Source organism: Lates calcarifer, linkage group LG7_2, assembly GCF_001640805.2.
Source record: "Lates calcarifer isolate ASB-BC8 linkage group LG7_2, TLL_Latcal_v3, whole genome shotgun sequence".
In the NCBI taxonomy this organism is placed as follows: Eukaryota; Metazoa; Chordata; class Actinopteri; family Centropomidae; genus Lates; species Lates calcarifer.
This window is the reverse complement of record NC_066854.1, coordinates 12,945,373-12,972,448: the sequence shown is the minus strand read 5'-3', so window position 1 is coordinate 12,972,448 and position 27,076 is coordinate 12,945,373. Positions and strand designations below refer to the sequence as shown.

Below are 27,076 nucleotides of genomic sequence, written 5' to 3'. Positions count from 1 at the left end.
CAGTAAAAGTTCAATGTAAATTTAGAAGTGCGGCCTGTATATGTACTTTTTTTTTTTCTTTTTAAATTTAGTGGGTGCGCTCAATAGTCCAGAAATTACGGTAATTATAGAAAAGCATCACAAAAGAAGACAGCAAACATTTGGTGATGTCAGTGGGTCACAGGCTTGATGCAGTTATTGCAAGCAAATGATCTGCAGCTAGATATTAAGTATGATCCACTGTAGTCTATGTTAAGTCATCTGTTCCAATACTTTTGCTCACCTAAATATTTGCTGTTGTTACAAATAATGCTCTCCTCTAAGTTAAGTATCAGATCCAGATTTAAATACTTGGAAATAAAAGCTGAAATGTTGATCTCTTGTCTCATATTCATCTGTTGATGTCAAACCCAAATGTTTTCAGTCTACAGCAAAAATAAAGGAATTGGCCTCACTGTTCCAATACTTTTGGAGGGGAGTGTATGTATTAATAGAAGTAAGATATAATAGTAATCTGTTCCTAGATGTAGTTTGCAACAGTACAAGTAATCTGTAATATAAAAGCAATGCAGAGGTAATAGTAATCCAAAATAGAAGTAAAAATGTCACGTTATACTATAACGATTTAAACTTTAAAGGGTTGAAGGAAAGAAGCTGCTGGCTCTTCTCTTTTATTTCATTATAAATCATGTTAATTAAAGGACAAGTCTGTGATAGTCAAACCATCTGAACCAATATGTATTTTATCCTACTAACAAGTATTGTGTGTGAAGCCTGATATACCGTCCTCTTTCCTCTCTCCATTTCTTCCAAAAAAAAGAGTCACACTGAGTGACGTGTTCCTCGACAGAGGAGGGAAATAAGAAAGTAACGAGAGACGGACTAACACAGTGTTGGTTTTGGTTTTCAGAGTAACACCAGACTCGGCTGACCTACCTACACTCCAGTCCACCTCATGGACGGCGTCTCCATAGATGCCGTGACGGCTCGTTCCTCTGAACGCTGCGGAGGCAAACATGGCTGTGTGCACTTGGAGGAAGGAGAAATATAGCAGGAAAGGCCTCGCTGAGTTCCTGCAGGAACAGGAAATGCTTTTTACTACCAGCAATATAATGTATATGTACATATATTTACTCTTTAAATCACACTCATTTTCAGATAAAAGCTTTATCCTCTTCTGTGAAGAAACGTCTTTTTGTCTCATTTCTAAATGTGCTTTCTTTATAATACACGCTCCCTAACACTGCTACATGTGGCACTGCATTATAAAAGATGGAAAAAAGCACAATTTGATCATGAAACATGACATGTTAAGAAAATGTAAGGGACGGGAACAGGAAGTCCAGTTTGAGAAGCAGATCCGTTATCAGACACCAAAAGACTGCATAATGGTTTACATTTGTGAAACATAAGACAATAGCAGCGTACCTATAAGAGCCGTCTCGTAGCCTTGTTGCTTGGCAATCTTAGCGAAGGTAAGCTCTCGGCTGGGAAGACCTCCAGACGCTGCATTAAATATAAAAACACCAGGTCTGCTATGACCAGCTATACCTGTTAAAAACAAGATGAAGAGAGATCTTTCAAATCACATCACATTATAAGGCTGTGACATTTTAAATCAAAGTCAATCTCCTGTGTGGAAAAAAGGAGAAAAAAATTTGGATCTGTAATAATTTGACTAAATTGAAAATGGCATGACTGTGTGCACCTTGTGAATACAGTATATGTGGTCTGACCTCATCTAAGACTTTGTGTTAAATAATTGATTAATTGATTTTTATGGACCTTTTGGTGCAGCACAACATGCTGTAAACAAACTGAAATATTCTTACTTGATAAAATCCTGAGGGAAATCTCTGGGTGATTAGCAGCCAAATGTTCACCAGCTATTCTCTGACCGTGTCTGTTGTTTGGTGCTGAGCAGGTGGTGGACAGTGGCTTTTTAAATAAAAGACCTGCCACTTGTCAATGACCAATCTCATCAGATGCCTGGAGGGATGAATCTCCGCTCCAACCAACACAGCAACGCATCACAAACAAGCGCAAAACTGCCAGCTTAAGACCAGGACGGTGAACCCTGATGACGTCCCAGCAGAAACACACTGAGCCCAACCTGAGAGGAAACACAGCCCTGCTACTTTTAATGAGAGCAGATCTCAGGCAAGTGACAGCATGCAGACAACACACAGTTCGTACTGCAGGCCTCCGGTTTCCACCGAGGTACTCCTTAAACTAACATAGTGTAAAAAGTAAATTTAAGTTACTGACTGTTTTGAATTCAGATGTGCTGTGGGTATAAAACAAAACGAAACGTCTCTGTGCAGCTGCGTTTGCTAGCTTGTAAGCCGCATGTGTCGGTGCATTACAAACTGCTGAATGGTGGAATTGTCAGCAGGACTGTGTCACTGTATCCAGGTCTATTTGCACGTACATGTGTGTCAGGCTGGTGTGCACAAGACACAAACAAAATGGGGATGACACACAGACTCAAAAGACTCTTGATATTTTTTGTTTTGACAGTGTCATGGAAACAGTACTTATGTGATTAGTTTCTTGTCACTGACGTCACAGCACTCCTAACATCCTATTGGTCCTGCTGGCACTGGCAGAGCTGACTGAGCGTAGAGCAGCAGGGCTGCAGCCAGGGCTTCCACACCATGTTCCCCACGGAAAACTGGCTCTCCACGGGCTCCACCGACCTCTGATGCCTCTCCACGGCCTCCGCCATCGCGGCCAGGACGGAGTGAAAGGCCGGCTCGGCGTCAGGAGTCAGCGGCGTGGTCTCCGACGGGTCCCTCGAGAGATCGAAGAGGAGCGGGGGACTGTGGTAGGTCACGTGGTCTGGCGTGCAGAAGCAGACGTGTGTGTGGAAACAGGCCGTCTCGCTCTCTGGGTAGAAGTTTGGTGTGAAGTAAAAGGCTTTCCACACTGAGCTACCTGGAGAGATTCACAGAAAACCACTTGATGAAACTTGTACTAAGGCAGTCAGTGTTAAAAGTTCAGGACACAGACAAAGATGCTGCAGGATAAAACCAACATGGTGTACATTTCCACATCAGCACTGCCAGTGTTTTAACTTGGTAAATACTACAGTTGTTCTACTTTGTCTTTCTTTTATTTGGTATTGAACTCTTGTCAAAATCTTCACAGTAAAAGCCTCCAGCAGCCTCCACCCTCTCCCTCTTTTGTGTTTCTGTTACATGCCCATATAGTTGCTCGGGGTTTGAACTGTGTTTGATTTGGGTGGCAATGCTTGGTAGAGGCTTTTAGCCGAGTTCCTCCCCGTCGTTTCGGTATGCTACGTGTTAGCATTGATGCTTCCTAGCGTGCGCATAGATCGGTTTTCTGTGTGGAGTTTGCATGTTCTCCCTGTGCCTGTGTGGGTTCTCTCTTTAGCTTCCTGCCACAGGTTAGGTGTTGACTGGCAACTCTAAATTGCTGGTAGGTGTGAATGTGAGAGTACTGCGGATATCTTTAATGTCTATTTCGAATAGGAAAAAAGCTATTATGGATGTCTAAGATGTCATTACAGGTATCAATTGGCCTTGTTAGACTGAACCAAACAGTTAATTAAAATTCATGGAGTCTTCAGCCACTGTTCTCGCTCCAAAGTCTTGCCTACTGCCGAGCAGAAATACCTGACTAAAACCATAATAACTCCGTGCATCTGATTGGCTGACTTACTGTTAGGGGGGTGCCATCGGACGGCGTTCAGGTAGGCGTTGCAGTAATGGAACAGGAACTCGTGGTTCGACCTTTCAACTCTCCTCTGGAGCAAATCCATGAGGTCATGACCGTCGATCTCTCTGCAGACCAGAGAACAGCGAGTCGACGGTAAATCATCTCTCTGGCACAAACACACTCAGCTGCTCAGGGCTGTGAATCACGATGGCTGATGAAAGCCTCTGATCAAAGCCTCTGGATTACCTTAATACCCTGTCTTCATTAGTAAACAGGTTTCCTCTGCTCAGATCCTGGATCTGACTCACTGTGAGCCCAGCGCATCACTCAGGCTCTACCCTCCTCTCTTTTATCAATGTGACCTAGATTTCAGGCCACATTCGGAGCGAGTGCTGTCTCACTGCCGCGCAGCGCCCCTACCTGTCCTCTGGGACGGAAGCTCCACTCAGGTGCACCACTGTCGGAAACAGATCCATGTTGCTGGTGGGCTCGTCCACCTGTCCGCCGGCGGGGATTTTTCCCGGCCAGCTAAGAATTCCTGGGACTCGGATCCCTCCCTCCCAATTTGTGGATTTCCCTGCTGCGCAGAGGGAAAGAAAAGAGCACATGAAAGCAGGAAACAGCATGTCTGCTCTAGAAGCAGTGTTGTGTTGGTAACTAATGGAACAACTTGCTCCTTAAGAAAGGCCACTTGCAGAGATAAAAGAGCATGGCTGACAGTGGCTGCCTCACAAAACTTGCACTCCTCTTTGAATCAGGTCTTTTGAGTCCAAACACAAAGATTACATCAAATCTGAGTCCGAGCATCTGTCTGGCAGCCGGTCTTAAATCACTGACAGGAGTCTGCTGCGGACTCTCTTAGGACACACCGGTTCACCACTAGTCCGACATGAATAAAACAAATATTATTTTGATTCCATTTTTTATGCACGATTGAGATTTTGTTTTTGAAGTGCAACATTTCCGAATAATTTCCCGGAGACTTTCCTGGAGGGGAATATGCAATTACAGAGAAAATGATGAAGCTGATTTGGGTTGAGTTATTTGTGCTCAGTGTAAAAGCATAAGAGAAGTGAGCATTCATTCATTATTCGGTTCATTATTGGAAACTTAATTCACCATTAATCACCTGCAGTGCTCTGACTCTCTTGGTTTAAAGGGTTGAAGGAAAGAACACGCTGCTAGCAGCAGTGTTTTGACAGACAGGAAGGTTTTTGGTTGAACTATTCCTTTAATTATATTCTCACCAATGCTCCTATTTGCCATCATTAACATTATAATTAACATGATTATCTGCCTTTCACAGAGAACAAGACCCAGCTGCTCTAGCGCTCCCCCTAGAGGCCTGGAGGACCGCTGTTACATCGACTGGACATGCGGCGTTTTAGCATCGTTTCTATATGTGGTTGCGTTGTGTGTACTGTCAAACAGAAGACGGGTTTTTTTAAATTATTATTTGCTTGTGTTTCGCCTTTTTGCATGTGTTCTCTAAAGCTGCAGTGCGTTGACCCTCATCGGCCACCGTAGATAACGGATATAGGATCGATACAGTTCTGTTAGTTTCTCCTCTGAGAATATTTAAAGGCCCAGTCAGTAGTTGACATTTTCTGAAAACTCAGTTTATTTTAAAGATGAAAACAACAGTTTTATGTTTGGCAACTGATGAAAAGTGAAAATAGTGGTGTGATCCTTCTGTCTAATTTGGAATCATAGATTATACCTTTAAATAAGGTTTATGGTAATTTGATTTTCTACATTGTTGTTTATAATTCTAATGCTGCTACTCTATGAAGATATTTAATGTGAATTTTGTTAATGGAGGTTAATGGCAGATGGAGAATGAGTGGAAAGGTACTGAGTAACTTTCCATGTATTTTAATGGAGTTGTGCAGTAGGGCATAGAAAGTCATTTTATACTCAAATGTTGAATACACCCTCCGCTTACTTTTCATTTACATTTGCCCATGACCTTTCTGTTACAATAGGTGATCTATAACCTTTGGCACACATTCAGTCTGGCAATACAACAACACTGAGCTCTGTATTCTCTGCATTCATCTCCTGACACGTCCACAGCCTGCTCCTGTATTCTGTTTTAATTGTAAATGAATAGCGAATGTTTTAATGCATTCATGTTCATTAAATGTTATATCTCAGACTCTGCCAGGAAGGTACAGTGTGTGTCAGGGGTGCTTAGAATCACATCACGCAGAGCCTCAACGTCAAACTAAACTGAGATCAGAAATCTAAAAACAAAAAAAAAAAAAATCCAAGATTTTATTTTCAGAAATTCTCGTGCTGTACCTTTATAGATTCCATTCCATCCTCCGTGGACCTCCCCTCTGGCAGAGATTTCCTCCAGGTGAGCTCCCTGGTCTGAAGTCAGGTAAACCAGAGTGTTTTCTCTCAGTTTGAGTCTGTCCAGAGTCTGCATGATCTGACCTACGAATAAAACAAAATATACACTGCCGTCTGTACACGTGCATGAAATTTTACATGGAAAATGACTGCTGACATAAACATGATCTTGTCATGATCCACAAATAAATTCTGAAACATAAAATGAATGATTGATGAGCTGTGTAACTTCGTATTTGACAGTCTGGTGCTGCGCAAATATGACAGAGCTTGCTGTCGTGTCATCAGTCACACTGTCTTGTGTCAAGATAGACATTGATTTTTTTTTTTTTTTTTTTTTTTTTATTTTTTTTTTTTTTTTTTTTCAGTGTACATGACTTTATCAGATCATCAATGAAATGCTTCTGTTGTAAATGAAATGCTTTGCTATAACAGAGATCTATCGGAGTTGGTGGTAATTCTTTGTGAAGAGAAACTGTTCACAATGCAGCCATTTCATCCCTTGGTAATATAAATGTATTAAGTGTAGCTCAACGCTGTGTTTTGTATCATGAAAATGGGGTAGAAAGGTTTGAAAGTACATGAAGATACAATACTTCTCAATAATAAAAATAACTGAGGTAATTAAATGTTCATTAGGAAAACAGGCCCCTCACATTCAGTCCATTGTGGGGTGTTGTCATGTGAAGAACATCCTTTAGACTGAACAGCAATTAGAGCAGTAACAAAACCTTATAATAGTGAAGGACAACCTGATGTGCTTGAATTGAGCCTATGTCTGATACAAATCAAAAATAATTGCTCAGGCTAATATCAGAATGATTACTGCTCACTGTGAAATGATTATTATTATAACTAAAATACAACTGTACTATTTTCATTATCTACTATTTCTATACCCGCTCTATTTGGGAGAATTGTGACAACAGAAAAATAATATAGATAATGTAAAGTAATATCTGTAAGTTAGTGTAGGGATCAGTAAGTGTGGTTTTTAAATAGTGCAAAGGAAATTCTCAACCTGTGGGAAAAACTGCATCTTCTGTAGTCCAGGGTGAAACTAAATTCTCATTGTAGATCTTAAAGGGTTAGTTCATCACGATTACCCATGATGCATTTGGTCGCTTTCTGGTCCCCAGCCATACAAAGACTTTGCAACATCTGCCTCTGACGCTCCCGCTGACGCAATACAATGAAACTAAATTCTGCACACAGTGCTCTGAGAGTTCTAAAAGTCCCACGGAAAAACTCAAGAGCAATTTGCCTTTCTAGACCTCTCTGTGTATTTCTATTTGAACGGTTTCCTCACATAATGCGCTACAGTCCCTGCAGTGAGATTTGGATAACCCAGGGTAACAAGGACAATGTTTCTGGTAAGACAAGTCGCTGCTGAGTTTTTAAATGTCATTTTTCAAATGTGTGATCAGCACTGCTGAACTCCATAATCCTCCCGTGGAAAGAGAAAATTCAGAAAGATGAACAAATAAAACCAGAGCTATCTGCATGGAGAGATGCAGTTAGAGGGAAGCTTTGTTTTTGTAATTTGTGTGAACTGTCTGTTTTAAATTCACCATGTTTTTAACTAAACACCAAGCTAATCCTCTGTCACCGAGTGACACTAAGTGCACTTCCTATACTAAAAGGTCTTGTTGACAGAATAAAGAGAGAATTTATAGAGAAGCTGCTGGCTCTTCTCTTTTATTTCATTATAAATCATGTTAATTAAAGGACAAGTCTGGTGATAGTCATAATTCATCTGCAGATCAACCAATATGTATTTTATCCTACTAACAAGTATTGTGTGTGAAGCCTGATATACCGTCCTCTTTCCTCTGTCCCATTTCTTCCAAAAAAAAGAGTCACACTGAGTGATGTGTTCCTCGACAGAGGAGGGAGGTAAAAAAGAGTAACACCAGACCAGTCAAAGACTCGGCTGACCTACCTACACTCCAGTCCACCTCATGGACGGCGTCTCCATAGATGCCGTGACGGCTCGTTCCTCTGAACGCTGCGGAGGCAAACATGGCTGTGTGCACTTGGAGGAAGGAGAAATATAGCAGGAAAGGCCTCGCTGAGTTCCTGCAGGAACAGGAAATGCTGTTTACTACCAGCAATATAATGTATATGTACATATATTTACTCTTTAAATCGCACTCATTTTCAGATAAAAGCTTTATCCTCTTCTGTGAAGAAACGTCTTTTTTGTCTCATTTCTAAATGTGCTTTCTTTATAATACACGCTCCCTAACACTGCTACATGTGGCACTGCATTATAAAAGATGGAAAAAAGCACAATTTGATCATGAAACATGACCATCAGTGAGACTGAGAGAGTCTTGTGATGTATGTGGATCAGGAAAGCTGACGTGTACCTCTCTATGAAGTCCACCGCCTCATGAGTCATCCTCCGTGTCAGGTTTTCAGATGAGAACGGCTGCTCCACAACTCTGTGGTCTCTCATGAGAACACAGTTGAAGTATGGGATAATCATGATGAATCCCGCTATCAGAGCTGTGGCCACGAGCGATAGAGACAGCAGGCTCAGGATCAGACCTCTGCAGATGATGATGAAGCCGCTGTAGTGGAGTAGCACTGCAGTGAGCAAGACAACGGCTAGTGTCCCGTGAGGTAAATATTTCTGGATCTGAAACACAGTGCCGTGTCCAGGCTGGCAGTCCCGCAGGTGGGTCAAGGGGATACCGAAGAAATAGCTGAAGCCGTGAGTGATGGGGTGGTGGCAGTGATCGTCACTGTGTTCACAGTTAAGTCCTAGGTGCCATTTTCCTGGGTCCAGGAAGAAATTTACACAAGTATTAGAAGAGAAAAACCCCATGAAAACACCTAGCAGAAAGTCATTTTACAGTGGAGACTGACTCTCTCTGGTTACACTTTAAGATTTGCTGCAAAAATTTGGATCAGAAGTTTCAGTCTTACTGGTGGAGGTGGTGGAGTTAAGATAACAAATCTGGAAATCACAGCACTAAATTCATTAGGATTCACCCCTTAGGAATGATGAAATTCCTCTGAATAGAGCTGGATATTCCCAATTTCATTTCAGTTCACAAAGCACTTCTCTGAATTTATCCTGGGAGCTCAAATTTCTTTTACATTCAGCGAGTAAAGCATTGAAGTTTTGCCCGTTCCCATGGTAAATGACATCCAAAATCAGTATTTGACTGACTTATTTTTTGTTTTACATTTATTATTATATATTATATAGCATTCCAGACAAGGACATTTTATTATAGTGATACTTTTGTATGTCACATGACAAATGACAATAATAATCATAAGGTCAATCAGAATAGAGACTGACACAAATAGCTGGGTGTCGTCAGCATAGAAGTGTTTTCTGACAAGCTGAGAATCATAACGTTTTCTATCCATATTTGAAGCTACGTGGATTCATAAATCCTAATAAGTTTTGTGACCCTAGAGTCATTAGGATTCAACCTCGGGGGTAAATGAAAGCCTGTTTAAAGACCAAGTTTCAGGCCAATCTGTCCAGTAGTCATGGGCACTGGTCTCAACCAAAATGTTAGTGGACCTCAAAGCTGAAACTTGATTGACAAAGTCCAGTTTGAGAAGCAGATCCGTTAGACACCAAAAGACTGCATAATGGTTTACATTTGTGAAACATAAGACAATAGCAGCGTACCTATAAGAGCCGTCTCGTAGCCTTGTTGCTTGGCAATCTTAGCGAAGGTAAGCTCTCGGCTGGGAAGACCTCCAGACGCTGCATTAAATATAAAAACACCAGGTCTGCTATGACCAGCTATACCTGTTAAAAACAAGATGAAGAGAGATCTTTCAAATCACATCACATTATAAGGCTGTGACATTTTAAATCAAAGTCAATCTCCTGTGTGGAAAAAAGGAGAAAAAAATTTGGATCTGTAATAATTTGACTAAATTGAAAATGGCATGACTGTGTGCACCTTGTGAATACAGTATATGTGGTCTGACCTCATCTAAGACTTTGTGTTAAATAATTCAGTCATTATATAAATGGGCTGTCCACAGGATGCAGAAGTAAAGATTTGTTTAATGCGACGGTCTTTAACAGGTCCGTTGTCCATGGAAGTTGCCTGCGGAGCAACATTAAACACTGTGTCAGTCAGTAAAGGGGTTTTTTTTGTGTTGGTGTCTTTAAACTGGCCTGATCGTATCGGGTATCGTCCGGTGAGGAATGCTGCCCTGCTGGGAGTGCACAGGCTCGCTGCAGCGATGTGGTGGGTGAGCTTCACCCCTTCCCGTGCAAGCTGGTCGATACTGGGAGTCCTGCAAAGCACAGTTCATCACCAGTCACAAAGCAGGTTTAACGTTCAAATGTAGGACTTTCTGAAGGCCATATGATGTTATTTAATACACCCTGGTGTTTACAGGCAGCTGTGACATGCACAAGTAATAAATACATCATGCTTTTGTTTTCTTCAACTCTCATCTCTCTGGCATGTGTTTTAACAGCTCCCTGAAAATCTATCATCTGTAGAGCTGATCCTCTTAATCAAGCAATCACTTAATAATAACGCACGCTTATATTATTAATGTACATTTATTCTGATTGAGGTGTTACGGTGCATTTTTATTCTATTTGGGCTTTTAAACCGCTTGTTGTGTCTTTTTGTTATTATATTTACGAGCAACTTATCATCCATATAATTAGGGGAAAAGGAAAAACAGATTGTGTCCTTGGATCACTTCATCCAATTTAAAAACAGAAGAAAATAAAAATAATAATAAAAAAAAACACTGTGTATTCAGTCCTCTGTGGTTAATTTGAAATTTTGCAATACTACAGGCGATTCACTATTCTTTTTATACGCTACTGACTAAACAGTTAATTACTTGTTAAAATTAATTGAATTTAATCAATAGATAATGAAAAGAGTTGTTAGCTGCAACCATATTTTAGAAAGATTCTGATGATTTTTGTGAGGGCTGATGTGTTAAACAAATTGTGGTAGTGCAGTTTGTCCTCAGATTTAGAAACATGATGAAAACTATTTGGCTTTAAACCTTAGAATATGGGAGAAATGCATTCAATAAGACTAAGTCTAGACCTAAAATATACCCAGATATCATATGCTAATTAGTATGTTCATTACATCATAAGATCATATTAGCATTCTGCCTAGTGGCACCTGATGATATAATTACACTAAATGCAACAATTCATCCTGTAAAAGCAGTGACTAATGGAGAAACTGTTTCTGGCCTCACAGTTACTGTCCAACCAAAAGGGGCTGTACAGATGTAAAGAATGGGGTTCCATTCTTGGTAGCAGTACCTCTGGTGTGGACATGCATTAATGCCCAACATGTTGACATTAGAGATAGACCGATATGGTTTTTTAAGGGCCGATACCAATACAGATTATTAGTAGTCAAGGAGGCCGATAACTGATATTTGGATATTCATTTGCAGTAAAAATGAAAATATAGGTGTCAAAATTTTGAATAATACAAACTCTAACACTTAACTTTGTTTAAATGGCTTTAAGCATATGCTTATTAAACAGCTTTTCAGATTTGCAACATGTTAAAGACAATAGACATCTTTGTTTCAAAATTCTAACAAAAAGTGCAGGGAGCTCTCAGGCTCAGCAGCATGTCTTATAAAGTTAAATGAAAACTTAAACTAATAAATAGCTCCCTAACGTTTTCTACATTATATAAAGTTTTTCAAAATTTCAATACAACTGAAATGTTATTTTATCTTTCACTTATCTTTGTTTTTTAAGTTCAAACAAAAAAAAGTGCAGGGAGCTCTCAGGCTCAGCAGCATGTCTTATAAAGTTAAATGAAAACTTAAACTAATAAATAGCTCCCTAACGTTTTCTACATTATATAAAGTTTTTCAAAATTTCAATACAACTGAAATGTTATTTTATCTTTCACTTATCTTTGTTTTTTAAGTTCAAACAAAAAAAAGTGCAGGGAGCTCTCAGGCTCAGCAGCATGTCTTATAAAGTTAAATGAAAACTTAAACTAATAAACAGCTCCCTTTAGTTTGCTACAGTAAATAAAGAAACATATATCTGCTCTCCGGAGCTTCTCCACCCGACAAAACTTTGTCTCCTCTCCGCCGTGTGTGTGAGCACTGTGCATGCACAGCTTTCACTGCTGATTGGCTGTTACCCGTGCCATCAATCAGATGGTGCTGTGGGTGGGACAATGCTGGAGACAGAGTAGTCACAGTAGAGCCAAAATAACACAGTTTTAAATTGATCTTTTATCGGCCGTCGGATTAAAAAAAAAAAAGGCAGATGCCGATATGAGTCAAAATGACGAATATCGACGCCGATAATCAGCCCGGTTAATAATCGGTCTATCCCTAGTTGACATGTCCTGGCAGAAAAAATGATCTGCTGCTTATGAGCTGTAGTTACTGACTGAGTTTTTGGGTGAGAGGCTGGTTCTTCTGGTGGGGTTTGATGTCTGCCTGCAAACATGAGTATCAGAGGAGACTGTTTACACCCTCCCCTGGACAAAGGTGAAGAAGAAGAACCACAGTCAAAGACTTTTGACACTCCACATTGGGGAGGAATAAAAATATAACCCAGTGTTTACAGGCACACAGTTCTAGAAATAGCAACCAGCACATTTACATGTCTATTTATTTGAGCGGCTGTTCCTAGTGAACCAACAAAGAGCAGTAAAACTACACTGAAGCTACCAAGCCCCACAGAGCCGAGTGATAACAACAAAACGTTTGTACCTCAGTGTTTTATTGCCATAGCAGCCCAGGTCTCCAATTCCCAGGTCATCAACCATCATCAGGACAAAATTAGGCTTGCTGCTTTCCTGAAGAGACACGGAGCTCAGCTCCAACAGCAGCAGCAGCAGCAGCAGCAGAGAGGATGGCAGCCATGTGGACTTCATGTTGTCACAGCAGAAACGCTGGAGGGGGAAATCACAGCTTTTGTGTTATTTCTTCATAACTAATAACTTCCTATAAAGTCTGTGAATTATGGCAAATACATGACAAGTGAAATCCTTGGATCAGAATCAGCCTCGAACCTTATCATGCATCATTCATCACTTCCTGCGTGTGTTAGGTCTTTCCTGTGAAACCAGGTGTTGTTGACATAATGGCATTCGTGTCCAGTGCTATCCCAAAGTACAGAAAGCAGTAATCCTCCTGCAGAAACTGTGTGTGTTACACATTAGACAATGTGAGGGTGTGTCTGCCACTAGGTTCCCTTTACATGCACAAGACTAAAACTATGATGGTGTATTCATTTTTACTTATTAAGAAGTGATGCATCCTCCTGAGTAAAAAGGCAATAGAATTCCCATTTTGTTGTCATTTAATTATTAGTTACAACTATTTCAATTGCTGGGAAAAAATCTGATATAGTGATTCAGAGGTCTGGAAGCAGACTGGTTTAAAAAAAAAAAAACAGTTTGGAAAGTAATTATACATCAAGTTCTGTGCTTGATTATTATTTCAAAGTACTCTAAGTACTCCATTTATTTCACAGTTTAATTATTTTATGCTAGACGTTTGATTAATTTATAAAATATGATGCACTGTTATAAATTACACAACCAAAGCAGTTCAAATGAGCCCCACCATAACAAACTGCAACAATAAAAAGCTGCTTATGTGTCAATGCATCAATAATAATTAGAATGTGAATTCATTTTTAACAATATTTTTGCAGGATTAGTTCTGGTAACAGACCATTTCTACAGAGCAATGTTAATATTTTTACTAGAGGATCTGAGACTTGTATCACTGCTGCCATATATCCTCTAACAACATGCAGAGGCCTACAAAGAGAGCTCTGACTTAAAGAATAACCTCTTTACTTAAAGATAAGTGAACAGTGTTTGGAGCCATTGTTGTACTGAGCGTGACAGGTGGTAAACATCGTCCCCGGTGTCTAGTGAATCGTCTTGTAGTTTTAAATGGCAGCAGGTGATGTGAGGAGCAGCAGAGACTCAAACGTCGTCTGTAACTTCACATATTAGTCTGTTTAAAAAAAAAAAACGCTCAGGTGTAACATATTTACCTTCGCTTCCCTCGACGCAACTTCAGCCATTCAAACTTTCCGGAATTCTCGGCTCGGCTGAGTCACGAGTCTCGCGATACGTCGATGTTTTGCTCGGTGTGTCAGGTTGCCTGTGCAATATTCAACGGTACTTCCGGTCATGACTTTCAAAACAAAAGTTAATGAATGCATTTAAGCGATAAAAAAAGAGAGAGAGAAATAACCAAGTGGAGGAAGCAGGATATTCTTTAATTAAAGGAAGCAAAATGTGTTATCTATGTTACCCTGCCCTATTACTGACTTCAGTGAGTAATATACTGAAAGAGTCATAATTTAATTCCCCTCATTGTTTTCATTTAAATGTTCTTCTCCTCATCTTTAAACATGATATTTTCCTCTGCCCTTCATGTTTCAGGGCCGTCACAAACTTTCCAGCTACTGTAGCTTTTCAAACAAACTTGCTAATTCATGGTCACAGTCATACCCAGTCATACCTTTTCAGTCCGCAGCCACAGCCGGGTGTCCTTGCTGTTCACATCCCCTGTCGGAATCTTTTCTGATGCCTTCTTACCTGCACCTGATGTGTTGTGGTGGATTCAGGAAGTGGCGGAAGTGTGGAGAAATACTGGCATCTGTTGTTTGGGTCCAAAATTGCAGAATCAACAACTTAGTGTAACATGCATTAAGAAAGCAAGCATGCAATCAAGAGAGGAATGTTATCCCCATTTGAGCTATTGTTTGTGTCAATGGATTTTACTTCACGCTACAGATTGCATTCACCCATTCACACACACATTCATACAGCACTTGTTCTGCTTAAGGATACCTCAGCGTGTGGACTGGAGGAGCTGGGGATTGGACTGGTGACCTTCTGATTAGTGGGTGACCCTGCTCTACCTCCTAAAGACAGTAGTTACACATCATTACAAATTTTTACAAACAGAAAAACATTTTAATGCAGTATTAAAGTGTCCATGTTGCAGACACTGACCATGCTGTTCTCCTTGTGAAAGGAGGAATCTTTGTAATACAACATGGATGATGTGTGTGTGTGTGTGTGTGTGTGTGTATCCAGATCATTTTATGCACTGCTGCTGATGTGTGTACGCATCTCTTTCTTAAACGAGTGCACCGCGGCGAGGCTGACCACTTGATAGCTTGCAGCGCACATGATAGACCGTCCACGCTCCACTTCACAGCCATCCATCTGCCACGAGCCCGACCATTAGCCATCATCATGAGTAGTCGAGTCACATCCCCGCAGGTTTCTGCAGCTCCCACTGCTCACGGCTCTCAAAAACACTGCTCTCTTGTCTGATGCATTAAAGCCTTCTTCCAAGGCCTCTTCAAAGCCTCCTTCATTGTCAGCCTTCTCTAACACAAAGGCTGGAGGACGGCACACGGGCCTCATGCAGGTTGGGATGCTTGAACACCTAAGGAGCTGAGAGAAGACTCAGGCATCAGACGCATGCCGAACAAGCCATTTGTTGTGCAACACTTTGAATTAAAACAGCGCTACAGGCAATGGGGCGTGTTGGTGGACTCAGAAGGCAACAACATGTGGCAGAAAATACATTATATGAAGTGATGGCAGTAAACTGCACGCAGGGAACATGGTGACATCACTACATCAAAGTCCAATGAGTGGAGAAAGAACAAAACTCACAGTTTATCCATTTTTTTTCTAAACCATTTTACTCAAAGGTGAAACTGAGAGCACCTGAGACGTCAAAGCTGAAACAGGAAGTGTGTCTGTAACTGTGATGGATGGTTACAACAGAAATTCTAGGTCATAATTCAAGTCTCTTGACTTGTCTTGACTTGTTAATAGTGATGTCACTGTTCCCAGACCAGCAGACGACAGCATATCTAGCTAGCAAAGCCTAAACAACAAACAGTTTGATAGCGGACAGGAAGTGCGCTAATGCTAACGCAACCCTGCTATTTATAGCAGTCACAGTCTTAGGGGCGGAGTTATGCTGAGTGGTGGCTCCAGTGGCATCATTGAGCCACTGTTTAAGACCCGCCCGGAACTGTATAAACATAAATAATATGTTTATAGACATATCTCTGAATATGCTTTACACAGACCTTAAAGAAAGAAAATATAATACATTCAAAAATCCGGTCTTCCCCTGTGACTTCCCTATCCTGGTGTGACCACAGTAAGACCTGTAAAGTGAATCAACAGGTGGTTAGTAATAGTAATCATCTTCATCAGCCTGAGACACAGCTGGCCTGAGCTCAGACATGTTCCCCAGCTGGAATCAAATAAACCTATCAAACACTTCACATGTTGGTGAGGAGTAATTTCAGGAGGTAGATTTAACAGAAAAGGGAGGATGGTTTAGGTAGTTATTTAAAGTGGACGCTGCTTCTGGAAACTCCTCGCTGTTTGGTCGACACTATGTTCAAGTGTAGTTTAAGGTGGATGAGCACTGAGCTGTAGCAGCAGGTCAAGCAACCCAGACATCCCTCAGCTCCTCAACCCTTTGTGTCCCAGATTCACCCCGAGGTCTCCTCCCACTGTGTTGCTCTCTGTATACAATCACACAGACAGGAGCCTGGAGGTGGCATTCTGAACAGGTGCCCGAATCCCAGCAAATACTGTCAGTGCAGAGGAGCAGCGGCCCGACACTGAGGTCCTCTCGTGGATCACTGAGCTCCACTGATTCTCCCGGTCTCTGCTCAGTGACCGTGACCACACTCGTGTGAGGCTCGGAACAAAAACCAACCGGTAAATAGTGAGCTTTGACTCCTAGAGATGTAATATTGTTCTGTCCAGCTCTCACTGGATGGAGAACTTACTGAATGTAAATCTCTGTAGGTGTAATGTATGTATGTGTGCATGTGACCTGTGTAAAGTGAGAATAAACGTTATTTTAGTCAGTCATTTCCTGCCTTTGTTTCAGGCAGACGACCAGAGCAGGTCTGTCTGTCCTCATCAGCTCATTCCTTTGGTCCTCCTGTGCAAAGACATGTATGGATGGATGGATGGATGGATGGGACCCTAAGGAGAAAACATACACAAGAACACACTGAATGAACAGAGTGTGCAGCAAGAGGAGAAACATGGAGGAGAGCTGTCATTAATCAGGAGGTTTCCCAGTGGGCCGCTGCACAAAGTGGGCCAGTGTAATGAAAAGAAAAAATAAAGAGCTGTGCTGTAGTGGTGCTCAGCCCAGTTGAGTGGGATACCCAACCCAGTCTCCCCAAAAGCCAATCACATTTGATGACCTGGATAGGTCCTGTGACTCCACCTTCACAGTATCTTCAACTGTTGTTTAATGCCAGCAGTGGACTGATGCTGACTCACTTTACAGCTAAAAAAAAAAAAAAAAAAAAAAAAAAAAAAAGTTAAAATCCCCCCCAAAACAGAAGCATCCAGTTATTTTAAGATAGCCTGACCCTAACCCCAACCTGCTGCAGAGGTCACCTGGGTTTAGTTAGCAGGGCAAGAAATATCAAAAGACACATTTTCAAAAGACACAAAGTAAAACTTTCACTTTCATAATATGGGTTGAAATATATCAGAATCATCCTCTATAGCGAGGGAGAGATGGTGGTTTTGATTAAAACTTAAACAAGTGTTAAACTCCCCCTAACCTTAACCAAGTGCTTTGAGATTCTAAGCAAAACAGTCACTACAAGTGAATATATAAGGAATATTTAGGTACAAAATAAACGCATCTTGTCTTTTCTGCATCTTGTCAAATACATATATTAACACACCTTCATTGTGTTAATTGAAAATCTCAACCTGGAGTTACTCTTCTAACATATGCACAAGCCAAACTGCGATTGAGGTTAAAAAGGAAGGAAGGCAAAACTGCAAATAACTGAAGATCTTCAGTGGACAATATGTTTTTGTTGGTGTGTTTGGTGATCGCATAAATATGAAATCCTCACAGCAATATTTCACAAATCGCTTATCTTTGAAACTTAGCGTCCTGCAATAACAGATCCATTTGTTGGTCTTAATGGAGTCTGTCCTGGTATCTTGGAAAACTGGCCAGTTTAATCACGGTGAGTATTTTATTACTTGTTAAATTATTAATTGACCCAGAATCACAAACAAAAAAATATTGCTGCTATCACTGTATTTAAGCGTCACACAGCTACACCACACACACACACACACACATTATTCATGTTGAATGACAGCTTGCAGTCAGTAGTGTTTAAAGAATAGAGTGATCATAATTAGATTTTTAAGTCAATCATCTGATACAATAATTGACGGACACACAAGTCTGAGCAGTCACTTTTCACCTCTGATGTCTCTGTGTGATCTAAAACCACCTCACACACACACACACACACACACACACACACTGCAGCTGACATTCAGACACGGAGACACGCTTGGAGAAACACATTTACCGTGTGAGACTTTGAGCCGGGGCTGGGTGGAACAAAAGCGCCTGGGTGATAAGATTATCTTTTACACTTGTGGAAGTCAGTGAGGGAAAGTTCATCTCAGCTGTTCAGCTGTGTGTGCAGCTGAGTCAGTCAGTGTCCAGGCTGCAGGGGCGCTTTATCATTTATGAGCTACACCTACACCTCATTTAGGACTAAGGTCAAAGCATCCATTTCTGATAACTTTAATTATATTCTGACTGGCCAGAGTTACTCTGCCAACTGTGCGTATGACGCCTCTGCTCAGATTCCAACAACTGAGCTGAAGGTCTGTAATGAGTCAGAACTAAGATTCAGCTTGACAAAATGATAGATAGATAGATAGATAGATAGATAGATAGATAGATAGATAGATAGATAGATAGATAGGTAACAAGAAACATTATGAAAAGAGTAAGGAGTATGAATACTAAGAAAATCTTTAAAAAATACACAGGAAAATAATTTATGTTGCAATTTGCGGATGAGAGAAGTTGCTGACTGCAGCATTTACAAATTCACAGTAACTGTCTGAATGAATAAATATGATGTGCAATATTTTCATCTGAGAATGGGTGTGAAGTATGTAGAAAATATAGTATGTACAATATTACAACATGTGCTACTGTTAGTGAAGAAATACAGTATTTTCAGAATGTGTGTACAGGTGGCATGTGTTTACCTGACACACACACACAGGTGAGTGGTGAGTAGTTGCACGGAGCTGTGGAGAATGGCAGGAATGGTTTCCTGTAGCGTTCCCTGTGACAGCGGAGCCGAATGAGTCTGAAAGTGGCCAAAAAGGAAAGTATCTTGAATTCAGTTTACGAGTCAAATTCCTTATAAGATATCTACAGAGAAGTTCTGCATGTCTCGGTGTTCTAATGCTCCCTGATGCTTAATACTTCTCTGGGGAAAAAGGTCAGAAAAAAAGGTGAGTTAAAAGTTTTGCAGCTTGGAACTTTCTCTCTGCTAAATCACCCAAAGGACATGAGAAAAAATGGGTAAGCAGCATTTAAACTGGTTAAAAGTGCCATCATGGCAGCAAACTGAGTTATCTCCAGGAAGTGTGGAGAAAAATACCCTCAAGCCTCTACCACTAGTTCAATACTTTAACAGAAATGTCACCTTTGCCCATCTTATCCAGGGAAAAAAAAAAAAAAAAAAAAAAAGACGAGATGGATGATTTCACAGGGACCCGCTCCTGTCTGAACCTCTAAATAAAAGACACACTGTCCTGTTCTGCATTATTAAGGCTCCAGGCAGATATACAGTAGAAAAGAAAAAAAAATGTTAGAATTGAATTGTGATTTGTATGTAAATGTAACACCACATTAATGGTAATTATAGCATTCCCATATGACATGATACAGTTTGAGCCGTTAAGGATTGCCAGTCCATCACTCAGAATCACCTGTTTATTTTAATATTTAGAATGGATTTAGAAGAATTAAACATATTGTATTTGCAGTTAGGTGGCTATAGCTTCTCTGTATTGCATTATGCATACTTGAAATCAGTGCTGGAGTCTTTGTTGCAGTTTCATGAGTTTTAAATATCTGTACCGAGGCCACTGTGATGCTTATGGGGTCGTGGGAGTTAACTGTGAGGGTGCTGCAGTGTCACCAGCAGGGAGCAGTGTTGTAAAGCAATCCCAAAGGGCATTTAGAGCATCAGTCAGAAGGTCAGGAGGCAGCGCTACAGGAGCAGGTGGAGATGATACAAACCTAAACCAGAGGCTAGGTTTCATTAAGTGTCGCTCGAGCACAGAACTATTCTTTAACAATGCATGTGACATGAGGGTATATTTCCATTTGGTTGAATGGTGCAGCCATAAAAACATGCTGGTTTGAATATTTCACTCAGTGTGAACAAGCTTCAGTAAACTGCTGCAGAAGAAAGAACTCAGCATCTGAGGAGAACATTTAAATGAAGGGTCAAGTTGTTTATACAGTATCATGCCTGTATATAATGAGAGTGAGAGTATTGTTATACACACCCGCACAATGAGAGAACAAAGACCTGAGCTCCTGGATATATTGAATATTGACGTATGTCATAGGGCGGACCTGAATATTGATCATATTGATCAGCCTCTGTTTGTTGAGTCTGACCAGCTTCTCCTCGCGTTTCTATACTTACAGTCATACCACAAGAGAACTTATATCAAAGCCAGTGCCAAGTAAAGATTACTGACAGGAACTAGAGAAAGAGACCATATTTCTCCTGTGTTAGCCTCTCTACATTGAGTCCCAGTCAAATCCAGAATAGAATTCAAAATCCTCCTCCTCACATACAAAGCCTTAATGGTCAGGCTCCATCTTACCTTAAAGATACCACTAGGACTCCCAGAATGCTGGTTTACTGGTGCTTCCTAGAGTTTCTAAGAGTCCAATGGGAGGCAGAGCCTTCAGCTATCAGCCTCCTCAACTCTCCAGTCATTCTCTTTACATTTCACTGAGTAAATCTGTAGACATCAGCTCAAACTATTACCCCAGTCTTTCATCCATAAAAGCCATATGATGAAAGCCTTCTTTCAGGTCTCTCCATCCAAACAGTCAAACACCTGCTGGGTAGGAAAACTAACCCCTGCTGACACCATTATAACAGCAGTGCAGCAGATAACCTTTCCACACACATTATGATGTAAATTTGAGTCTAATAACACCACGCATATCTATTCTTTGTGCACTGTGTTTTATCTATAGCTGAACTCAGCTGGATGGGAAAACCATGCGTAGTAATAATAATAATAATAATAATAATAATAATAATGAGATATAAAGTGCATTAATGTTAATCTAAAAAAGCGACTTAAGACGGTGAGTTTGTGACCCAGTCTCCTCTGGCAGGTCACTCCACGACCAAGGATAATATGATCTCACCCTGATCACGACAAGGAAACATCCATCCATTATCTATACCGGGGCTGGAGCCTATCCGAGTCATCAATTAACCTGCATGTGTTTGGACTGTGGGAGGATAGTTGCAGGGGGAGAACATGCAAACTCGGGAACCTTCTTGCTGTGAGGCGACAGTGCTAAACCACTGCACCACTGCGCCGCCCAACAAGGAAACAGGAAAGGTATCCCTGACATTTTTCTTCACTATCAAAATGGGATAAAAGAAGAAGAAGAAGAAGAAGAACACAGCAGACATGCGTACTGGCTGAAAATGAAACATTCTCTCCTGAGTTGATTCTCTAAGCAGAGCGAAGGCTGCAAATGTTGATGCATGAATTTGTTGTTTTTTTTGCTTTGTAGTGGCGTCTGAACCACAGCAGATGGCTGATGGCTTTGATTTCCCTCACAGCTATATCAAACACTCAATAAAACCCAACTGGAATATGAGACAGCATTCCAGCTGAGATTGTGGTATGAGTTGTACGTTGCTGTAAAGTTATACCGATGTATATTTCATGAGAAGCTCTTATTTTCAGGCTGATATCCGAGGCCATAGTGTGGTTTTTGTTCTCCGCTGAGCTCACCTCTCTCCCTCTCTCTCTCTCACACTCACTCACACACACACACACACGAGGTCAGAGCCATGAAAGGCATCCTCAGCCTGCAGCGGTTCGGGAGAGCTCGCATTTACCCTGCTCTGACAGCAGAATTAGGGCAGAGCGTGCATGTGGCAGCGGGGTGCACGTGAGTCAGTAACACAACAACAAAACAAAAAATAAATAAACAGACTTGATCAAAACTCACGGCCCTCTGGGTTTTCAGTCATGCGGAGAGAACCAGTTTAAATTCTGTCTTACAGAGAAACTTCACTGCAAAGCAAAGATCTAATAAGACTGAAAATATCTTTCTTTTGACTCAGAATCACAATAGTTTGTTTTCTCTGATCATGCTCGTGGCATGCTTATTTGCATTTAATTCGGTTTTGTATCCGGGTGTATTTGTTGATTGCACAGATCACAGGAGACAGCCAGAGTCAGACTAATTAGAGATCTGTTCAGCACACTGCTGTTTTGACTGGCTCCTCATGTTGATTTCATTTGTCTGTGGGAAGGACATGCAAAGGTTAGGAGCATTCATTTAGAGGCTCGGCTCACCGGCCAACACTGAGTTCACTGTCTGCAATCAATTTTCACAATCTAACCTCCAGCTTTGCAGCCTGAGTGGTAACGCTGTAACACCTCAGCTAGGGGCCATCTTTAACTTTTAGCCATTTATTATTATTATTTATTCACTGAAGGGCAACCAAACGTCTCGTGTTAGCATGAACATGTCTGCTGTTTATCAATGTCATTTCTAGGAGGACGGGTGGTGATTCACATTAAAGAATTCACTCAGTATTTAACTGTCTGTGCCTGCTGCTCCCTCTTTTCTGTCCGCCGTCCTTCCTTTTATCCATTTTTATCTTTTTCGTCACTTTATCTTCTTTCATTCTCTCCTTTTTTTTTTTTTTTAGCAGATCTTGCCATAAAACTTAAATCGCCTCTCACTGCTTTTTTTAAAAAAAATAACACGTGCTAAGCTAAGTCACTTCAGTTTTATCTATATAGAGATAGTAGCATAATGCAGATTCCATGTAAAGATGTAAAGTGGCACAAGACTGTGATAAAGGGAAGATATTGATGTATTAAAGGGATATGAATCTGTACTGATGGAGAAAGAGAAAAGCTCAGTTTTTCATGGGAAGTATATTGGCATAAAACAGCGTAGCTATCCTTTAAACGCCACCAGCTGGTAGGACAAAATGGCGAATGCTAGCTAGCATTAGCATCCTGCTTTGTAAAATGTCCCGATAAATAAGGTAAATCTAGTTTCCAAACATCCGAACCCTGAATTTGACCCGACCCCAGAACCAGAGATCCTCTCTCCTCTGGCTCTGGCTCAGACCCTTCCATTGTTAATCAGGTAGTGGAAGTTTACTCTTACATCTACATTAGCTGTATATGTTTCTATAGCATCTTTCTATATCTTAAACTCTGACCTCTAACATTAACAAATGATGGATTAACACATCTCAGACTGCTCTGATAAATTGTACATAACCACCTGATGTTACACAGTCTATAAGCTCAACCTTTTTATCCTAGCTGTCCAGGATAATGAATAATGTTTTTTCCCCCAGCAGCACCTGCTGTTTCTTGGAGAGCACGACGAGACTTGGAAGTGTCAGCCCTCATTATTGTCAGGTAAAGACACACAAGAACAGATGTACGCGCGCAAAATCTCTGCGCATAATATTCACATAAATAATTAAGATGCATATCCCACTCTGGGTTGAGAAATCTAGATGTGATGGAGACCAAATGGCAAAGCATGGTGAACCATGTTCAGGTATGTAGCTGGAAATATAAGTGGTCCAGTCTGTGACCATCAGTATACAACCCAGGGTGTGCTGAGAATTGCTTGCATTGTTATTTTATAAATGAGACACAACACACCGAAACGTGCACTGAAGTAAATCACGGGCAATGCTGCAGGGGGAAATTTTAAAAATGTGTTCCATTTTCCACCTCCATCATACAGTATATGAATCATATTTTATATTCAGCCCAGGAGCCCTTTTTCACCACCTCTCACCTTATAGTGCTCTTACAATCATGCTTTAGTAAAGTGTAGTAAATGTATATATAGATAGTTCTAGTAAAATATGTGTTCCTGCAGCATCAACAGCAGCAGTTCCACTGGAGAGTGAAGCTTGTTGGAAGGATGAATCAGAACTTCTCACTGTAGGCATTTCACTACAAGGCACACCAGGTTCTCTTTCCTTAGGATGGCTACGATCTAAGGCTGCCCCCTAAATCTCAGCTCTTTGATGCATTGGTTGGTACGTCCCTGATTCAACTCAAAAATGTCAGTCAACCAGTCGTCTTTTTTTTTTTTTTTCTGCTGCCTCGCAGTTCACACACAGAGCAACGCTGGAGCAACAGTGCAGAGGGTTGTAACTTTTACAGTCAAATCTTAAAATGATCCAAGCACAAAACTAACTGTGCTGGAGGTAGAGACTTGATTAAAATGGAAGGCAGGAATGGAATGGAACAGCACGAAGCAGGGCCGAGTGACACGTTTGTCGTGTTGTCTGCTCCGATACTCTCAGCTCTGGTGTCAGGTAAGTCCTACCTGCTGAGAGCTGCATGCCTGTCTCATCTAACACAAAAACGACTGGTTTTTACTGTGCTTCAAAATGAGCTGACAGAGTCAGCACCCCGGCAGGAGAGACACTCCGTGGCGCAGTAGGATTTCACAACTGAGCTATGAACAAGACGCCAGTTTAATGTCTACAATGTATCCGCTGTATACATTGATGTTACAGTGTACTAACACACCGTGGAGTACACCGGTGCATCACCTCAACAAGGCGGGACCATAAACTACTGGAGGACGACAAAAACAAGACTTCCAGAGCCGTTCTGTTGGGCTTCTTTCGTCATTGTTTGGAGCAGGATGCCTCGCTTTTACCAGTGCTGACAGGTTGAATTGGCTACAGCTAAGACAGCTGACATCATTTAAAACAGGGAAACGTTGATTAATGACTGGTGAGGCTTGTCAGAACAGATGCTGTGACTGTGAGCGTCCTACTATTCAAGGGAGAAACTCCTGGATGGAAGAAGGGGATGAGACAAGGCCTGTTTGACTTTTGCCAGAAGGTGGAACTCTGTGTTTAGAAACGAATATTAATAATAAAAATCTGACAAGCTTTAACACTGAATGATGGAGAAAATTATACCACTTAGACCGGATAACTGGAGAGGTGCGTGACGAGCGAATCAAATGAACACATAAATCAGTCGTTGCCTTTTAAGCATTTTAACATCTCTTAAAATGAAGTTCGCAAAATTCACAGGAGAGTTAAATTTATGTATTCTCTCATGCAAACAGTACTAATCCACTCCGTACACTCTGGACTATGCAGGCTTTTCCAGTAGTGTAAAACAAACCTGGATGCAACAATAAAACCTGTTACTGCAGCCTAATCTCTGCCTTTAGAGAGAGTACCGGCTTTTAGTACCGGCTTCTGAGAAGGCAATACAAAGGAATACTGCCACAGAAAACTATTTCAAAATAATATCTTTGTATAATTTTATGAATTAACTCACCTCTTGCATCACCTGTGGCCATAACTCTTCCCTCATCTCACTATCAAGACCTCTTGTGTATATTCATCTCAGGCTTTCACGTCAGGAGTGTGTTATTTTTCAGAATTACCTCGAGGCTGTCATGTAGATGATCTGATTCTCTGATTCAGCCGTGTTCTCGGAGAGAGCGCCGGCATGCGTAGAAGTGTGTACATCAGCGTGTGTGTCCAAAACAGCCTGAGGAGAGGATCAGTACATATTAACACCTAATGATGGAGAAAAAAAAAAAAACAACTTCATCATTTCACTTGAGTGGCTGGGGATGTGAAGTGATGGCTGTGTACTTACCACGTCGCAGCTTCACTTTGTGCAAACTGTGAATAATTCATGTCGCCACCGAAACATTATTGTGACACCATCGATTCCATCACGCACACAAAGACGTCTTTTCCCCTTAGCGTTGAGCTTTTAGCACCTCAGAGAGCAGAAGGCTTCAGGAGGCTGTGAATGAATTTCTGATGCATCTGTGACGTCTTTTACAGTTTAAAGTTTTAGCTCAGGTTGCTCTCACCTTGTAGGCTGTGTTGGCACAAGGTTGGTGATGGTGCTGCTAAAAGAAAGGCCAAGAAGTCAGTAAGAACATCAGGAGTCAGACATCATCCATGGGTCACACACATAACCACAAAGACAAAAAATAAAACACAAATTTTGACAGAAATTGCTCTTCTGTAAGACCATTTTAACTTTAAGTGACATGAGCATACACCATTAAACAGCAAAAAACATTTTGCTTGAGTTATGATAGATAGATGGACTTTGCTCACATGCTAATTACCTAGCTCCACCAGGAAGTCAGACATGGGTGCTGCCAGACCCCCTTTACTGGGGCTGTGACCCAGAATAAATACCATGATTAATTCTCACCAACAATAAGTATTTATCATTGTATTAATTCAGATAATTGCGGCATACTGACGGGAAAAGAACAGAGGCACAGGCTAACAATTTAGCAAGCTAGCAGGCAGGTAACATGAAGCTGGAATGAGGATGTGGGGAATATCAACATCTGTCCGTCTGGAGGTAAATTAAGGTTTTCCCAATAACATCTGCAGCTGATTATTAGGCACTGAGGACAAGTCATATAGCAGTAAACACAGCACCTGCAAGTATAGCCAATATATGGTATTAGCAGTGCGTCAGAAATATCAATAACTCCCAATCATCCTCCATCAGCAGGATGTGGAGGAGCCAGCGAGCTTTTAATCAGTGACTAAGAGACAACAATAACACGGCTTGGCATGTTTTACTTTTTAGATTTGATGGAAATTATATTAGTCATGATGAGAGCTGATGAAATCTGTACCGTCGTGAGATGAGCCAGCTCCGAAGCTCTAATCCCACCAATGCAGCCCCCAAGTAAGGCTAAATGAAGCAGACAGTTTGCAATTCACAGACCTACAGGAGAACACGGCATTAGCATTTTGGGAGAGAAAACCTGGGAAATGAGGGCAGCTGTCTCTTCCCTCCTGACAGTTCTGAACCAACACAAGACTGTCTTTGTTTTATCAGTGAACAAGCCCGTGTGAGAACACGTGTAGATGCAGGATTCGGCTCGGCGTGACAGCATG

General features: G+C 41.1%; 2 protein-coding genes and 1 long non-coding RNA gene across 7 annotated transcripts in view; 1 reads left to right on the top strand and 2 right to left on the bottom strand.

Annotated features, from left to right (window-relative positions):
• pnpla4 (patatin-like phospholipase domain containing 4) overlaps positions 1-2,494 on the top strand; it is a 79,224-nt gene extending 76,730 nt beyond the window's left edge. Inside the window, exon 9 of one of the 2 annotated variants that reach the window (XM_051065860.1) lies at positions 1,965-2,494. The gene's annotated coding sequence lies outside the window, so the exon portion shown is untranslated. Of the gene's footprint in view, positions 1-1,903 lie in introns of both variants that reach the window. The other variant, XM_051065859.1, reaches the window with a different exon arrangement.
• sts (steroid sulfatase (microsomal), isozyme S) lies at positions 2,094-15,952 on the bottom strand. 4 transcript variants are annotated; one of them, XM_018704499.2, is made up of 12 exons: positions 14,844-15,952; positions 14,512-14,649; positions 14,039-14,148; positions 12,739-12,920; positions 10,178-10,299; positions 9,677-9,799; positions 8,391-8,802; positions 7,961-8,097; positions 5,965-6,102; positions 4,081-4,237; positions 3,664-3,785; positions 2,094-2,916 (listed from the first exon to the last, which is right to left on the bottom strand). In XM_018704499.2, the coding sequence occupies exons 3-12, from the start codon at positions 14,066-14,068 to the stop codon at positions 2,564-2,566; spliced, it is 1,776 nt and encodes a 591-aa protein (XP_018560015.1). In that variant the 5' UTR covers positions 14,069-14,148; positions 14,512-14,649; positions 14,844-15,952; the 3' UTR covers positions 2,094-2,563. The 4 variants fall into 4 exon arrangements, with proteins under 4 accessions (XP_018560015.1, XP_050921811.1, XP_050921812.1 ...); XM_051065854.1 differs by having other exon boundaries at positions 4,081-4,240; positions 14,844-15,948; XM_051065855.1 differs by lacking the exons at positions 14,512-14,649; positions 14,844-15,952 and adding an exon at positions 13,041-13,170 and having other exon boundaries at positions 4,081-4,240; positions 14,039-14,287.
• A 2,972-nt stretch (positions 15,953-18,924) lies between these two features.
• On the bottom strand, positions 18,925-26,226 carry LOC127139132 (uncharacterized). The gene is made up of 3 exons (XR_007809071.1): positions 25,797-26,226; positions 25,579-25,685; positions 18,925-19,201 (listed from the first exon to the last, which is right to left on the bottom strand). It is a non-coding gene; the product is annotated as an uncharacterized LOC127139132 (long non-coding RNA).
• Between the last annotated feature and the right edge of the window lie 850 nt (positions 26,227-27,076).

Excerpts from the sequence above, each read along its gene's own strand:
- sts (XM_051065854.1), bottom strand. The coding sequence starts at position 14,068 with ATGGCTGAAGTTGCGTCGAGGGAAGCGAAG. Across the intron at positions 12,921-14,038 it reads TTGCGTCGAGGGAAGCGAAG|CGTTTCTGCTGTGACAACAT; the intron begins GTAAATATGTTA and ends TTCCCCCTCCAG. Across the intron at positions 6,103-7,960 it reads TGAGGTGGACTGGAGTGTAG|GTCAGATCATGCAGACTCTG; the intron begins GTAGGTCAGCCG and ends TTTTATTCGTAG.